This window comes from Carya illinoinensis, chromosome 9 (assembly GCF_018687715.1).
Source record: "Carya illinoinensis cultivar Pawnee chromosome 9, C.illinoinensisPawnee_v1, whole genome shotgun sequence".
Taxonomy (NCBI): domain Eukaryota; kingdom Viridiplantae; phylum Streptophyta; class Magnoliopsida; order Fagales; family Juglandaceae; genus Carya; species Carya illinoinensis.
The window spans coordinates 1,340,103-1,356,630 of NC_056760.1; the positions used below are offsets into that span (position 1 = coordinate 1,340,103).

Here is a 16,528-nt window from a genome sequence, read left to right on the forward strand (position 1 = left end):
TTCTTGACATCCAGTTGACGAAGAGGCCATCTGTTGGTAACCGCAAGAGAAAGGACAACACGAACAGTAGTAGCCTTGATAACAAGACTAAAAGTGTCAGTGTAGTCAAGTCCAGGTACCTGAGTGTAGCCTTTGGCAACAAGTCGAGCTTTGAGGCGCTCAATGGATCCATCAAGTAAATATTTGGTCCGAAACACCCATTTGGAACCCACAATGTTGGTGTTGATAGGTCGAGGGACAAGGATCCAGGTGCGATTGGTCTGTAGAGCATGAACTTCTTCATCCATAGCAGCAAGCCAGGTAGGATTCTTAGCAGCAGATTTGAATCCTTTGGGCTCAGTAGATGCAAGTAGAGCAGAAAGAAGTCCAAAGGATTCCAAGACAGTGAGATCCGCCGGATGACGAGTCCGAAAGATGCCGGACTTGGCTCGTGTGATCATGGGATGAGAACCCAATGATAAGGCAGGAGCGGATGGGAGATCAGGAACAGAACGATCAATGGCAGTCTCAACAGGAGGCGGTCTAGGATCCAACAATGATGAGGAAGAACCTGCAATAGAATGAGGAACCTGCAAAGACTCATCCACTGAGTTAGTACAAATAACACACGGGGTGGATCCGGAAGGTGTAAGGTGCGGAGAATGGTGCATAGGGAAAGTAGGAGGGGGGTCGTTGGGACTGGGTTCAAGAAAATTGGAAAAATTGAGAGATGAGATAGGCTGAGCTTGAGAGCTGTTATAAGAGGGGAAGTGGTGTTCATCAAATTGAGCATGACGAGTGATATATAGCCTAGAGGTAGTGGGGTCAAGACAGCGAAACCCTTTATAGGAAGAACTGTAACCTAGAAAAATACAAGGAATGCTGCAAGGAGAAAATTTGTTAGGCATATAATCACGTAAGCAAGGATAAACACGACAACCAAATGGATGGAAATTTTCATAATTGGGTGAGGAGCCGTAAAGAAGCTCAAATGGGGACTTACCTCCAAGAAGCGGTGTGGGCAAACGGTTGATAATGTAAGTTGCAGTGCTGAAGGCGTCAACCCAGAAGCGAGGGGAAATGTGAGAGTGAAAAAGAAGGGCTAGACTAGTCTCAGTCACATGGTGATGTTTCCTTTCAGCGCGACCATTTTGAGCGGGTGTGTATGGGCAGAAAAGTTGGTGGTGAATGCCTGAGGTGCTAAGATGGGCTTTGAAGCGATTGCTTGTAAATTCTGCACCACCATCACTTTGAAAAATTTTGATACGAGTGGAATGTTGATTTTCCACAAAATTTTGAAAGTGAATAAAGGTATCATAAAAATCAGATTTGAATTTTAAAAGATAAAGCCAAGTAAAGCGAGAGTGATCATCAATAAATATGACATAATATAGGAAGCCCGATGTGGATTTGACGGGGGAGGGGCCCCAAATGTCGCAATGAATAAGATCCAACACATGTGACGATCCCTTTTCATTACGTGCATAAGGTAAGCGATGATTTTTGGCAAGTTGACATGTAGTGCACAATGCAGGAGAAGGCAATAAAGATGTAAGAGAAAGATAACCATTTTTATTCAAATAAGAAATAATAGAGTGATTAACATGTCCAAGACGAGCATGCCATAAATCATAAGAAGCATGAAGAGCTTTATTTTTAAGAATGGAAATAAAAGCGGAGTTGCCGCGTTCCAGCACATACAAGCCACCATCTCTTTTACCGGTTACCACTACCCTTCCCGTTTAACGATTCTGGACAGTAAAACAATTATTAGTAAATGTAACCGAGAGAGGAAAATCAGAAGTTAATTTACTAATTGATAGGAGATTTTTGGTGAGACGGGGAATGACTAAAACATCCAATAAATGAAGATTGGGAGTTGGAGAAGTGATACCGGTGTGGGTAATGGGTAGGGAAGCACCATTCCCTACAATTACACAATCCTTACCCGTATAGTTATTGGACTGGTCCAAAGTGGAAGGGTCTTTGGTCATATGGGCTGAGGCTCCAGTATCTAAGTACCAATCACTGGGCTCGGGCCCAGTCAGCCCACATGAAGAAGTGAAGGCCTCGGCAAGGTGTGCTGCTGAATCTGTCCGTGCATAGCGTTGGTTGCAGCGGTCAGCATAGTGACCTTCTTGCCTGCAGATCTGGCAGTGTGGTGGACGGCGACCCTGGCCTGAACGGCTTCGCTGGTTCGACTGCCCACGAGTGCGAGTGGAATCGTTGTGGCCACTGCGATTTCCTTGCTGATTTCGGGAGGAATGATTCCTCTGTTGTGTCCGTGAGGTGCCATGGTGAGTTGCTGTGAAAGCAGCTGTTGGAGGAGCCGACGGTTCAAGAGAACGTTGAAAGAGTTCAAAGCTTTCGGCTTTGGACACCAGATCAGCAAATCCGGGCAAGGGAGTGAGGGCCATTTGAGCTGTGGAAAAGCTTGAAAAATCGGTGCCGAGTCAACGAAGGAACCAGTGCACTTTGTCAGTGTCCTCGACGGGTCTGCCGATGGCATGAAGCTGATCACAGATTGTTTTGAAGGTACGGGCATACTCAGCAACAGATTTGATGCCGCGTTTCATCAGCTGCAAGTCATCCTTGAGTCTCAGTTCACGGGCTTTCGAATGATGGCTGAACGTAGTCTCCAACGCGAGCCAAACGTCACGGGCAGTGGAGAGACCAACGACGATAGCAATGGCTTCCTCGGTGAGAGAGGAGAGCAGGAGACAGAGAAGCCGTTGATCGGCTGCTTTCCACGCCAAATATTTGGTGCTGAGTGTGGTAGAGGTTGCTGGTTCAAAACGAGGTGGAGAAACCAGAGTTCCATCAACGTAGCCCAGCAAGTCTTGACTCTCAAGAAGAGGGAGAAGTTGGCTTTTCCAGAGAAGATAATTGGAGGAAGAAAGCTTGATGGTGATCATATGGATTAGAATGTTGAAAGGAAGGAGATGAGAAGAGGATTCGGAAGCCATGGAGAAGAAAGGATCGGGGTTGCTAAACCGGAAGGGCTGCTCGTGATACCATGAGAGGATTTGCAAAACCACCACACAACCGAATGTGGTGAGTGATCTCTTTATATATTTACTATATCTGAATCATTTACAAATCATGTACATAATGATGAATGGTAAAATAAAAGGAAACTAAATCAATCTATATAATAACATTGCTGGAATTAAGGACAACTAAATGAGCCTAGAATTATGGTACGGTCCTCTCAACTTGCCTAAGCTGGTTGAGAGGGCGTTGAGACATGAGTCAGAACTCAACACTGCTGTAATTATTTCTATTAGGATATCACAAGCCCTAACGGGTTCACATGCACAAAGCATGAAGCGCGATGGGATAGTTCCTTTGGATGAAAGCAACAGAACTCAAAACTACTTAATATATAAGTCTAATTGAGGTATGGTCAAATTCAATGAATCTTAAAGCAAGATAAATACTTCCTAAAAAGGAAACTGATTCAAGTATTGGAGGTAGGGGTGTAACCGGTCCGGTTTGGTCCGGTTTTAGACAAACTCTAGGACCGAACCGGTAGGTACCGATTTTACATTTTTCAAAACCGATTACGTACTGGTTACCCTCATAAACCGGTACTCGGGTCTGGTTCAGTCCGGTTTTCTGATTTTAATAAAATACATATTTATCATAAAAAAATCTGTTTAACAAAAAAAAAAACCGTTATGTTAAAAAATTATGCTATAAAAAAAACTGTTATGTAAAAAAAAAAATTGTTATGTAAAAAAATTATGCTATTAGTATAGCTTTATATAAATTATATGCTAATATATATAATTTGTATTTATCTACTAATGTCTTATGTACTTATTAGAAAAAATATAAAGAGTTTTAAGTGTATTAAGCCACCAAAATTTAGTTATAATATTTGAGTGATTTTTTTTTTCTATTTTAGTTCTTCTTATGAATCTATGTTATTAATAAATAATATATATTTATAATATTATATATTTAAAGCATATGATCAATTAAATTTTCATGTTTAAGATTAAACTTTTATTTTATAAATTATAATAACATTATCTTATATATAATTATAATTTAAATTATTATATATAAAATTTATATATAATATAAAATATATAACATTAAATAAATAAATAAATAAAAATATATTAAATAGTACCGATTTGGTCTAAAAATGACTAGAATTGAAACCAGACCGGTTCCGGCCGGTTTTTCATTTTATGAAATCGGTTCCGGACCAGACCGATCTAAAACCGGCACAACCGGTCCGGTCCAGGCCGATTTTTCAGTTTACTAGTTAAAATTTACACCCTTAATTAGAGGTGGCTAGGAAACTGACTCAAGTATTGGAGGATCCCTGGCCACCTCCAAATTCTCTTCTTTCTTTGTGTTTGCAAGTCCTTTGATACCCTTATTAGTTGTCTGAGGAGTTCTCCCGGTACATACAAAACAAGTCCAAAACAATTATTTTCCAATGAGATACTTGTATAATATTTTATTTAATTATGTTTGAAGTAAAAGATCATGATTACATTAAATTTAAAAATTTTATATTTTCAATAAAATATCACTACCACATTAATTATAAATTACAAGATAATTATTTGAATTAATATTTTTCAATTAGCTTGGTGTTGATCATACCCGAAGATCATATATATACTCGACGACACTCGATCAACCTAGCTAGGAATTAATGAAACGTGCGTTTAACTAGAGATAAATCTTAAAAAAATCACAGAGGGAAAAAAGGTAAATTATATTGATCATTACCATAGACACATCGCATTTCACATGTAAAAATTTGCACACGTATTGCTTATGAATTGCACCCAAAGTTCTAGATCTATATATATTATATTGTAGATTCCGGCACCTTAAAAATTCTAATTAATTTTCTAAGACGTCATGATTATCATCTAAACAAAAACGGTAAGTATTACAACGAAGTCAGATTGCTTAACAAGAGACGAATAAGGACGTAGAAACAAGGAAAATACAAACAAAACATGATGATCACAAACAATATCTGCAATCCCTACCTTTTTAATTTTCGGTAACTCTAGTAAATTAGTTGTTCAAGAGTGGGATGCAGGGCTGAAGACACAGCACGCCATCCCACCTGCGAAGGATGCACATTATCCCAAAAGAACGTTGAGTTGGGATTCCCACAAACTGTATATTTCTTCGTTCCATCCTTATCTTTATCACCGCAGGAATACTCGCTGCTTATACCAAGACAGCATGGCTTCATTGGGTTCTCGAACTTTATGCTTCCTGCACAATCTGAAGATAAAGTATTTCTTGTTACTGAAAAGAGATTAATTTATATTTTAACAATATTATTAATTTCCTGTCAAACTATCATAATCATGCCCGCAAACTAACATAAAAATATTGATTTTTTTTTTTTTTTTAAAGAATGAAGTTAATTTAAAATTAATCACCTAGGTTAATTCTTCCTTTGTTCTTTAATACGGACATGAACGAGGCATAAAGATCGAGAACGGCGAAATCAGAATCCTTGGTTTCGTTGTTCAACTTTGCCACGGCTTGCTGCAACAAAAGGTTGTGGGAACGCACAAGTAAGTTTTCAGTCTCATTGCATCGTTGGAAAGAGGATAGAGCTGTGATCTGAGGGAGACATCCGACGGGCTCTAAAGTTGTCACGGCTACTTTTTTAACTCCCAAGCCACGAATGCGCTTCAAATTAATCATAACTTGTTTTATCACTGTAGGAATGAATGATGGCAAACCCTACAATACAATTTATATATAAATAGGTGAATCAGGAGGAGGGTACGTAAATGCTAGTGTGTATATATATATATTTGTAGCTAGTGATGATCTTAATCAATATGCCAGCTTTTATATTTATGATAAAATCAAGGAAAAATAAATTCCCGATGAGCTAATTAATTAGAGATTAATGATATACAATTTATCTAGCAAAATTAAAATAGAGATTAATGATATAGTAGTGGATACACGACTCATGACATATAGGAATATAATTAGTCATAAAATTAAAATGTCATGCTGATGGCAGTTTTATTGACCACTTGACACGTGATTTTATTTTGGATGCTATCTGATAATTATTAAGTACTGCTGGCTGTAACAGGTCATCATGATGAAGGTAATACGAAGAAAATATGAAAATAAAAGTAACAACAGTAAATTGTAATCATTGAAAATCATGGTTTCAAAGGATCTAGGGCCAACATGATCTACAATAATATGTTGGCTCTATCATCGACCAGCAAATGAAAGGGGATCCTATCCAAATTTGATCAGGAAGGAATCCTATCCTATAATTCTTATTAGTGGATAATTATTAATAATTATATAGTTTTAAAATATAAATTTATAAAATCTTCATTCTATATAGATTTGTAGGTACTTGTGATCAGGCCGGGATTTCCCTAACCAAAGCGATGCGCCTTAATCAAGGCCATGCCGATGGAAGATTTTAATGATTATTATTTACAATATATATATATAGTCAAAACTCTCCCTTAATTAGTGCTAATTTCTCAAAACTTTCTGATATGATAATATGTAAAGCTATTATATATATTATGTAGGAAGTATATATATATATATATGTGTGTGTGTGTGTGTACTTCTATAAATTACCTGAGAAGAGCCGTTGATCTTGGCCTTGTAAGTAGTGTAGTCGTTACCGGCGACGGCGACAAGGGCCACTGAGGACTCTATATCATTAGCAGTAAACACATGGTCTCTGATGAGCTGTTGGAAGAAATCGATCTGGGTCGTCATGTTTGGACCCGAGTACAAGGTATCAAATACTCCCGTTCCTCCATAAGCGAAATTCATTCCATTTTTCAAGTTTTTCACCACAAGGTGCCTCCTTCGGTATGGAAATGGAGATTTGACCCCCATGAATTCAGCTGCATATATATATATATATATATATCACATGAATTAAACCCGATATTAGTGAGTCAGATCATATCGTCATCCTATTAATTAGGATATAATGATAAGGTTATTTACTTTATTCATAATGGCTAAAATATAAATATGCCGCGCCGCCTCAACTCTTTTTCCTTATATTCAAAAAATTATCTACCCTCAACTTCTATTCAATTGCATTCCATTACGAATCCATTTTTTGTTTTTTCCTTCTAATCAGAAGAATTTCATGGAAGCAAAGATCTTAAAGGGAAGATTAGTTGAAAAGTACAAAATTATGCGTTTTTGTGGGGCAGGGCAGGAGTGTTAATCAAAGTTATTATGATATATAGAAGGAAGGAGACAAAGTAAGACGTACAGTACTTCCACTTGAAAAAAGAAGAGTCTACAGAATTACCGTGGAGTGGAAAAGGCGTTTACAAATATAATAACTTGAAACGGGTGCCAAAAAAAAAAAAACACTGGAATAATGGTTTGTAAGATGAGAATAATGTAGAGAGTTTCACATCACGTGAGAAAGTAAGAATATTTGCAGCAAAAAGATAGGATACGGATCCGACAAGATGGAAAGAAAGAGAGGGGAGGAAAAAAGTAGACCAAATAATGCAATATTTACAGGAAAAAGGGAGAACCAACGCAGATAGCTATCATAAAATAAGCGGAAAAGTGGTAAACTAGCAGAGAAGAGGAACCCACCATTGATAAAAAACTACAGAAACTAAAGCAAGCAGCGCATTATTGGTACCAAAAAGCAAGCTAAAGATAAATTTAAAAAAAAGAAAAAAAAAAAAAAGCTCATCACTAGAAAGAGAGAGGCACTCACCAACATAGTCGGTCAGTACGCGGCCATCGGAAAAACGACCGGCTGGTTTACCGGGAAAGGTGATGCCATATGGATAATTCCAAGAGTTGGATTGAGAGTTTCTGTTGCCAGTGTCAGCATATGAATCCCCAAAGACAAAGAGCTTTGGGGGTCGGTGAAAATTAGGAGAGATGTGACGATGGTGCTTCCGGTGGTGGTGGTGATGAGCTGAACGACGTCCTTGCACTAGTTGTTGCCCTGTAATATATAATTCGCACACATACATCATACATGAACAGAGATTAGGGAGAGCTATATAATTATTTTCAAAGCAGATGCAGAGGAAGCAGAGTTAATTATGTATACTGTTGGAAACCTGAAAGAAGGAACAAGATGAAGCAGTAGAGAACATAATAGAGGAACTTTGGAGTGTCCATCGTATTGAAGAAGTGTAAAGAGCCGCACAAGGCAGGCTGGCTATATTTGTGAGTAGAAATGCAAGTGATGGAGGTGGTATATATACAGTGGGTGTGGACCGTGAATTAGCACGGGCTTATAATTAACTTGTCTAGTACAAGCACGGCCAAGCCGGTATTCCCCATGGCCCAGGGTTACCTCGTGTCCCTCTAAAGAGCTTGTGGGGCCCGGGGGTCAAAGCACAACCCACTTAGGATCCATGCATGCGGAGAATCATGATAGAGATCATCAAATCCATTGAAATGCTTCCTTCGATGTTTTATTAAGGAAAGACTTAGCTTAATTAGCTAGGCACAATTAAGAAATCTTGTTTTGGTAATCATGAGCCTGTCCATGCGCAACGTCTTGCTTGTTCTCGATCGAGTGCTTTTAAGGATCAACGGCCAGTTCAATGGAAACTTTTTATAGTAGTATACTGATACATAAGCAATGCTTGTTAACTCAGCAAACGAGATTTATTAGTTTCATTCCAGTAAAAGATAGTTGAATAGAGATCATTAATGTTAAAATCATACCACTCATTTTGAAAAATTAACTGATATTGTGCAGTTAAAGTGTGCATGTTGGTGTAATTTTTTTTTATAAAAAATAGACAAGTTTAAAACATGTATTGAAATTTTATATTTTAACAATGAATTATAGATATATATCTTTTTTTAAATGGGTGTGCAAAATTTGCACATTATATAACTATATTTATCATTACTGTTGATAGAGTGCAATTTAGTAATTTATAAATTTTACGCGCAGTCATTTTTATGTACTCTTATGTATTCCACTAATATGATTGGTTGCCTTATTTTTATTAATATAAAATAACTGTTTTGATCAATCATATTAATAAAATGAGTAAAAAGTGGGTAAAAATAATTATATTAATAATAATCACTAACTTTAGAGGTTAAACATTGTTTTTATTTTTTTATTAGTTGTTGGAGAATATTAATTTATTGATTGATAAACGAAGCGTGCTACTTTTAGAATTCAATGGACTGTAAAATGATAAATGTGCACGTGTAACGGTGTGTACAGCATATCAATTCCATATATTTAGGGTCAATTTTTGCACTTTTTTTTAAACGCGCTTTGCCATCAAGGAGAAGCTAAATATAGTGTATACAATTAATTGGCAAATGATACACATAATTTATAGGAGATGGGAATTTGGAATGCCTGCGAATCTTTCATTAATTAAGTTAATTAATGAAGATTCGTAGGCATTGCAAAAATGATATCTTCGTTAATTAAGCTAAGTCTAAAATGGTATCTTTTTGTTTGCTGCTTGATGGGAAAATAAAATTCATTAGCAATGTTATCTATAATTCTGCTACATATAGACTACTCAATATGCGATGTGATTGATCAATATAATTATTTTATATTAAAAAAACTACGCAACCAATCAATAGAATACGCAAATAAGTATGCAAAAGTGACTGTATATAAAATTTTTGATTATCTATCGACATTAAATCAGTTTTATTAGGCACTTTTATTTATTTATCTATATTTTATAAAAAGAGATGGTAGCTTAATTTTTAAGAATCCAACAAACGAGTTGATCACTTTATTCGTGTGCATACAATGACCAGTATGGCGACAATAACAATTTACTTGCATCAAGAGAAAGGGATCGTTACACATTTTGGGGCTGTGATAAACTTCATCAAGAACAGAAAGTTACTGATAAGAATTGAAATATGAAGAGAGATGCAGCCTTATGCATAAAGGAATTCACCATCCAGCAGTTCACAATTTCACCAACTTTTACGAGTTGAACACTCAAGACTTAGGTTTCCATTTAAAATAATGAAAGAAGCCACCAATGAATTTTCATAAGCGGCACCCCAACCTTCATTTTTAGTCTTTTAACATCTTTCTGTAATAGCAGCACATATTCCCGTGGCTTCATGGTTTCATCAACAATTTTCTGACATAATCAACAACTTCCTCCACATTGACAGTCCAAGCAACTGACGCAGGGGAATAGCCTGACCATGGGTTGCTTGTGTTCCATCTATATCAAATTAAACCACAACTCAGTCTAAAAAAATCCAAAAATTAAATTTCTCATGAAGGACCAATTCTACTTTGTTTGAAGTATGAACATACACTTTTAGTCCTTGATCCATAAGCGTATGCCCTACACAGATGCCCTGTGTCTCGACTCTCACAACCCCCTTCTTGTATGTAAAGAGATCAGGACGGACTAGTGCCACAAAACTGACGGGATCATGAAGGAAAATTCCTGAAAGAAAACGTACAGAATAAATCAACCATTTAACTAGAGCTAATAGAAGAATTACGTAGCAAGGGCATAGTATATATCAAAAATGATTACCGTAGACACCATCAGACTTCACATGCCAATCTCGGTAAAACTTGCAAATATCACTTAGGAATTGAGCATGCTTTCCCTTCGATTGCCTCAATTCAAGCAGGTCAGCATCTGAAACCATAAAGCAGTGGCAACTGTTAGAAGGATATTACTTCACCAAGCACACAAAAGTAGCACAAGAGCAGCTGGTTTAGAAACTGAAGTAAACTAGCAGTTGAAGATACCTGTAAATTTGACTTGGGTTGTAATGTTTATTCCAACAACAACAATATTTGCCCCAGAGGTGAACACAACATCTGCTGCTTCTGGGTCTCCATAGATCTGCAAGTCAGGAAATAATGTTTTTATGTACAGCTGATCAAGGAGATAAACCTGAAAAGGCTGACTTAAGCCATTTTCTTTTAATATATAAGTGGCAGGCTAAACTAATTTTCTTTGCATGAACAACTAGTGTTTAACATTGAACTGATGAGAAAAATTCTAAGGTAGATCTTTCTAATTGAGAGAAATTATACAGCACTAAATTGAATCAAACGCTTGTCATTTTAGAATTGCTTCAGTTGATTACTGATCAAAGGATATGGATTTGGAAGTAATGGGAAACTTGGATATATTTGTCAACCACTACTCCTCTCCCCCCACCCACACCCACAAAACAAACAAAAAAAAAAGTCTTTTGGCCTTAGTCAATTGCTTCTACTGTTTCTTTGTATGTTCAATTTCTTCTGCTGACAATTAGTGAAAACAACTCCTACATGATTTAAAGGTTTTGGAAGAAATTTAATTGAAACAGAAGCTTAAGCTAATAATTTCAACGCAATAAGCTCATAAAACTTTGAACCCGTGACAACTAATTATCCCCACTGGACTTGGCATGATTCCTATATGAAAGAAGGAGATACAAGAAAGCTAGCACTTACATTCGCTTCAGCAGCAGGATTTACGTTACCCAATGCAAAGAAAGCTCCACCAAGTACGACCACTCTCTTTACCTTGCTTGCAAAGGAAGAGTCCCTCTTGATTGCCTGATCAAGATGGTTATATAACCATAATAGCCAGGTCATTAAAAAAGTTCTCATTTATGAAGTTCCAAGGCAGATTAATAGGGAGCAAGGATACTGCAACTTACCAAAGCTAAGTTTGTGAGAGGTCCAAGCGCAAGTATAGATACCTCACCAGGATATTCAGAGACCTTGTGAACCAAAAACTCAGAAGCACTCTGCTCAATTTTCTTTGCTTTTGGAGGAGGTAGAAATGTGTTCCCCAACCCATCAGAACCGTGCACAAAATCAGCAATACGTGGTCTTCCCCCCTTTTTTCCAGAATAAAGCATGATTAACATACAACAAAAATACTAACCCCCCCCCCCCCCTTTTTCCCCCTCTCCAAATCAATAACAAAACCCAGTTACAGAAAGAAGGGGGGTTACTATAAGTATATAACAGTAGTAAAGGTAACAACAATTCGCATGAAATAAATAAAGGCTATTTCCAAAGAGATTAAGCAAGCCAAATGGCCAAAGTAAATCTTAGTTACAATGTAACATTGGTGAAAACAAAATGCAAGTTAAGATACATAAGAAAACTTATAAAAAAAAAATACCTTCAGAGGCTCGGGGCTGCCCTCTGCCACTGGAACACCTGGACACCCTGCTATCTCACACTATCCTTTTGCACATTAAAAACAGTAATCGATCAAAGATATAAACCGAAAACACGACACCCTTGAAACTGTATACAAATGAATAATCATGCCTGGGAAGATAAGAATCAACTGAAACAAGTACCTACCAGAAGCAAAGCATTACGGGTGGCAACTTCTGTTTGGACATTGCCGAATATTGTTGTCAAGCCCAAGATCTCCAACTCCAGAGATTGAAATGCCATGAAGATCGCCATACTATCATCTATTGATATACGAAAACCCATTCACATTGTTGGTAGAGCTCAACGTCTACATTTTACCGTTTATCACAGGGAAAATTTTTTTGCAAAAACAAAGAGAGCCAAAAATCCACTAGGAACAGTTGATTGGAGGAGGGAGAAATTAAAAGTCCATGATGAATAAATGAGAGATATTAGCTCTTGTTGGTTTACCAAAAGGAAAATTAAGAGGATGCAAAAAGGGTTCAGTATAACATCTGAGTACTTGGGCTATGCCTATTTTTATTAATAGTTTACTTATAAAAAAAACATCTGAGTACTTAATAATCTTCCGATTATGCTTATCTATAGCTCAATATGTAGCACATACTAAAGCAAAACACAAAACTTTATGTTCATTTCATTTCCATTTTCACAGATTGCTCATCCTCCCTCTCCGTTTCCTCCAAACAAGAAAGACAAGAAAAAGAAAAAGAGTTCAGGTATGCTAAAATTTTGAAAATCTATCATTCACAGATAAAAACTATTGAGATTCTCGAAACAACATTAAACTGTCCACACTCAACCAACTGACAAGCTGTTTGGCTACAATGAGATAAGTATGTCAATTCCTAATTTCCTAGTAACTAAATCAACATATAGGATTTGCTCCAAAAATAAAAAATAAAATCAACATATAGCATTAATCACAATTTCGATTTCCTTTTTCTTCCTAAGCGAAAAAAACCTGTCCCTTTTCCCCCTCAAATGCTTTATTTTTTCCATGCAATGCCTTATCAGCGAGATATAAGAAATCAACAGTAGCTAATATACAGGTTAAAAAAAACAAAAGAAAAGAAGCGAACACGCAGCCAGAACAACCCAAAAACATAGATTAAGGAGCCGTTAAATCTCTGTTTGGATGCCGAGAAAGGGTTGTTAAAATATAGAACACCGGATGTTTGACCCTATGACGCTATGCTGTCGTTAATTAGGTGAAGTTTTTTTTTTTTTTTTTTTTTCAAATTTCTCCTACGTTTTCTTTGGGTAATCAAACAAACAAAGGAACAGAGAAACTCACCGATGCCGGGATCAGTGTCGATAATGAGCTTCTCGCGCTGGGCGTAGGATCCCAAAACGGCATCGGTTTCACGGTCGACGACCTCGCCGTTAGAGTTCCCAATCGCGCACGCCATGGTAATGGGCTTTTTTCAATGGGAGAAAAGGTGGGATTTTGTGGACAATGAAAGCAAAATCACAGTCGGAGAAGAAAATGATACGCACGAACGAACGAATGTGTGTGCATATACAAACGCAATACCTACAGATTATAAATAAAAGAATTCTGGGATGGTGGAGGTTGGTCCGGTAGACCTGTAGTCTAGTTGAGAAGGACGTGGAAGCAGCTGATGCTGGGGATGAGCTGCCAAGCGAAAAGTCTTATCTTTCTCTCCCCTCCAAATTTTATGATTTCCTTTCCTTTTTTTTTTTTTTTTGGTTGTTGTTGTTGTTGTTTTTTTTTTTTTTTTTTTTAGGGTTAATTAGCTCTGAAATTTATACTGGTTGGCTTAGGTTTAGGTGATTCTTTGTGGTTCTTCGACCAATGAGAGATCGAACGTGTGAGATATTCCAAGTAGATCCGTGTATCTTCAATCTTGTATCTTGTTTATTTATGCCCTCGTGACACTCGAGTCATACTTTTTAAAATCAAAGAAAATAAATAAATAAATCAAGAGTGAGTCTCTTGCCTTTAGGATTATACGTGGATCGCAATAAAATGGGAGATATCTTCAATATTAACAGCGAAGCTTCCCAGCAAGGCAAATTCTTAAATATATATATATAGCATTATATTAATTTATAGTTAATATGGGTGAAAGTTATGAGTAATCAATTTCTGACCAAATAAAAAAATAATAATAATAATTCATACAAGGAAGGAGGTTTTAATTTAATTTAATTTCTGGACTTTCCTATTGATTTATCAGCATAGAAAATAAAGCATGGGTGCATTTAGCTGCACAAAGACCAATGATGGAAATATTATTAAATTTATTTGAAAATACCCAACATCTTTTCTAAGCACATTTTCAACGTTCTTACTTGTACCATAATAAAAATGGTCAAGGTTGGATTAGATTCCAAAATTTATGTGGCAGACAAAATTGATTTTAATAAAAATACGAGTGTACACGACTTCTCTTGAAACATGTGTTCGGTGGAGTTACATTTCAATCTGTTAAAAAAAGGTACAAGATAAACAATCTCTCAGACTGTAAAAATGGTGCATCCATAATCGCAGACCCCAATGGTTTCCCCTTTTACAGGCATTCTTTAGCCAAAAATCACCCGATAATGCTCTTCACCAGTACGCACTGGCCTTTATTTAATAAACTAATCTGCATTTTAAAAGTTGGGAGCACATTAAGAAAGGCATGAAATCTCTCATTTGAAAATCGAGTGCACATGTTATTCGTCCATACCACATGACCCACGCCATTTCAATTCATTGATCACATACATGTGCAAACACATGAATTCTTGCGAAAGTCTTAAACTATTCCCGCTTTTCCATCATTGAGCAGCTTCATATGGTGGAAAGGATATGGGTCGATGATACGCAATGCTCAGCACAATGACAATATCAAGGTGAACCTACATAAATCAAGTTCAGGACAACAGCTATTTATGGCTCAGCTATTGTCAATCTTAGACGCAAAGCACATACGTCAAATGGAGTTTGCACCTAAAACACTTTGCTATGATTGCCGTTCACTTTTTAAAAGAAAAACGCCCATCCACCCAGACAATCATAATGGCAATAATGTAGGTGAGTAATTCATTCTGAGAACAAAGATTAATACAATAATGTATAGGTATAGAAATATTCATAAATCTATTTGGGTGCTTGTGTTTTTAGACACCCCGGTAGACAGACAGAATCGTACACGTCATTTCAACAACCAAGTCACATGCTCTTATCAATTTCAGAAAGCTTGCAGTGCTGATACTCCAAAAACTTGATTTTTGATATTATGGAGACATAAAACAGGGAAGAGTCCCGATACCATTCATACAACTTAATGCATCATGTTTCCTCCATCTTTTGCATATTATATCAATGCGATTTCTTGAACCGCACTTCTGATTCAAATAACTACTCAATTAGTCCATTACATTATGGAGCATGACATATTAGAAACTTCATACTTCAACATGACACCATTAAAAGATACTTTTTTTAACTTCCTAATTTGTCCCTCTGTTTTTCTATTTTACCCCAAAATTATGATTTACTCCTATGCAAAAACAGTAGACTCGTAAGAATTTGTGGCTTTCCTATGATTGTTCGTAAAGACCCTCATCTATAGCTGCAAATGACATAGCATAACAGCTCAAGAGATGGGTCTCTTGTAAAGTTCAATGGTCCAATCAAACTTTGCGGCTGCATCAACAAGACGGTGGCCCAGCAGAATTGGGTCATGAGATAACGCAAGTGATTTGGGCGAGAAGGACTTGTGTACGGCTATGTGTTAATATATCCATTCCGTCCCCCACCCCCCAATCTATTCTCAAGGGTCAACATTACAAGAAAAGTCAGTTATGAAAGGTCCAGGAAAAAAAACAGATAGATAAGTTAGATTTTGGCACTCATCCTCGAAATGTTGAGTTAGACTAGATAATATATATTTTTTTTAAATAGATAATTTATTGTTTATGTCTCACAAAAAACATGAAAAAACAGTGTTTTCCATATGGTTCTATTTCACAAAATCAAAGTTAGACGGGTTTACTCATACCAATCAACTGACTAGACTCTAGAGGAGTAAAAGTCATGATTAATGATCGAAGGTTTTGATAATCTGGATTCTTCAGCTAAGTGACAACAAAGAAAACTAATAATGATTCACCTGGCTAACTAGGTCGTGGATGCTTCTTTTTCTAAGAATCCTATTATAGGATTCATCAGTTTCCACAATAGCTGCTCCATTCTCTGTGTTATGTCGTACCATTGCAAGAGAGGAAAGCTTCTGATTTACAGAGCCATGAACCCTTGTAAGCTGCTGCTGATGGGTCACATTTTGCAGGACTATTGGAGCTGACCGTAAAGCTCCTGTGACTGCTTCGATGGTGAAGATTGTTGCTGCT

General features: G+C 36.8%; 2 protein-coding genes across 2 annotated transcripts; both read right to left on the reverse strand.

Moving 5' to 3' along the window:
• Window positions 1–4,776: 4,776 nt before the first annotated feature.
• On the reverse strand, window positions 4,777–8,240 carry LOC122277809 (GDSL esterase/lipase At5g03610-like). The gene is made up of 5 exons (XM_043087984.1): window positions 8,079–8,240; window positions 7,724–7,960; window positions 6,601–6,875; window positions 5,409–5,718; window positions 4,777–5,247 (listed from the first exon to the last, which is right to left on the reverse strand). The coding sequence occupies exons 1-5, from the start codon at window positions 8,137–8,139 to the stop codon at window positions 5,024–5,026; spliced, it is 1,107 nt and encodes a 368-aa protein (XP_042943918.1). The 5' UTR covers window positions 8,140–8,240; the 3' UTR covers window positions 4,777–5,023.
• A 1,640-nt stretch (window positions 8,241–9,880) lies between these two features.
• On the reverse strand, window positions 9,881–13,836 carry LOC122277637 (uridine nucleosidase 1). The gene is made up of 9 exons (XM_043087716.1): window positions 13,461–13,836; window positions 12,308–12,423; window positions 12,120–12,179; window positions 11,647–11,829; window positions 11,438–11,542; window positions 10,742–10,838; window positions 10,521–10,628; window positions 10,292–10,427; window positions 9,881–10,196 (listed from the first exon to the last, which is right to left on the reverse strand). Exons 1-9 carry the CDS (start codon window positions 13,573–13,575, stop codon window positions 10,088–10,090), a joined length of 1,029 nt encoding a protein of 342 aa, XP_042943650.1. The 5' UTR covers window positions 13,576–13,836; the 3' UTR covers window positions 9,881–10,087.
• Between the last annotated feature and the right edge of the window lie 2,692 nt (window positions 13,837–16,528).

Bases quoted from the DNA above. Each gene is read 5' to 3' on its own strand.
- LOC122277809 (XM_043087984.1), bottom strand. From the start codon at position 8,139: ATGGACACTCCAAAGTTCCTCTATTATGTTCTCTACTGCTTCATCTTG. The intron at 7,961-8,078 runs GTTTCCAACAGT...TATATATTACAG, and splicing joins CATCTTGTTCCTTCTTTCAG to GGCAACAACTAGTGCAAGGA. The intron at 6,876-7,723 runs GTGAGTGCCTCT...ATATATATGCAG, and splicing joins CGTACTGACCGACTATGTTG to CTGAATTCATGGGGGTCAAA.
- LOC122277637 (XM_043087716.1), bottom strand. From the start codon at position 13,575: ATGGCGTGCGCGATTGGGAACTCTAACGGCGAGGTCGTCGACCGTGAA. The intron at 12,424-13,460 runs GTGAGTTTCTCT...GTATATCAATAG, and splicing joins CGACACTGATCCCGGCATCG to ATGATAGTATGGCGATCTTC. The intron at 10,197-10,291 runs GTATGTTCATAC...AATTTGATATAG, and splicing joins ATGGATCAAGGACTAAAAGT to ATGGAACACAAGCAACCCAT.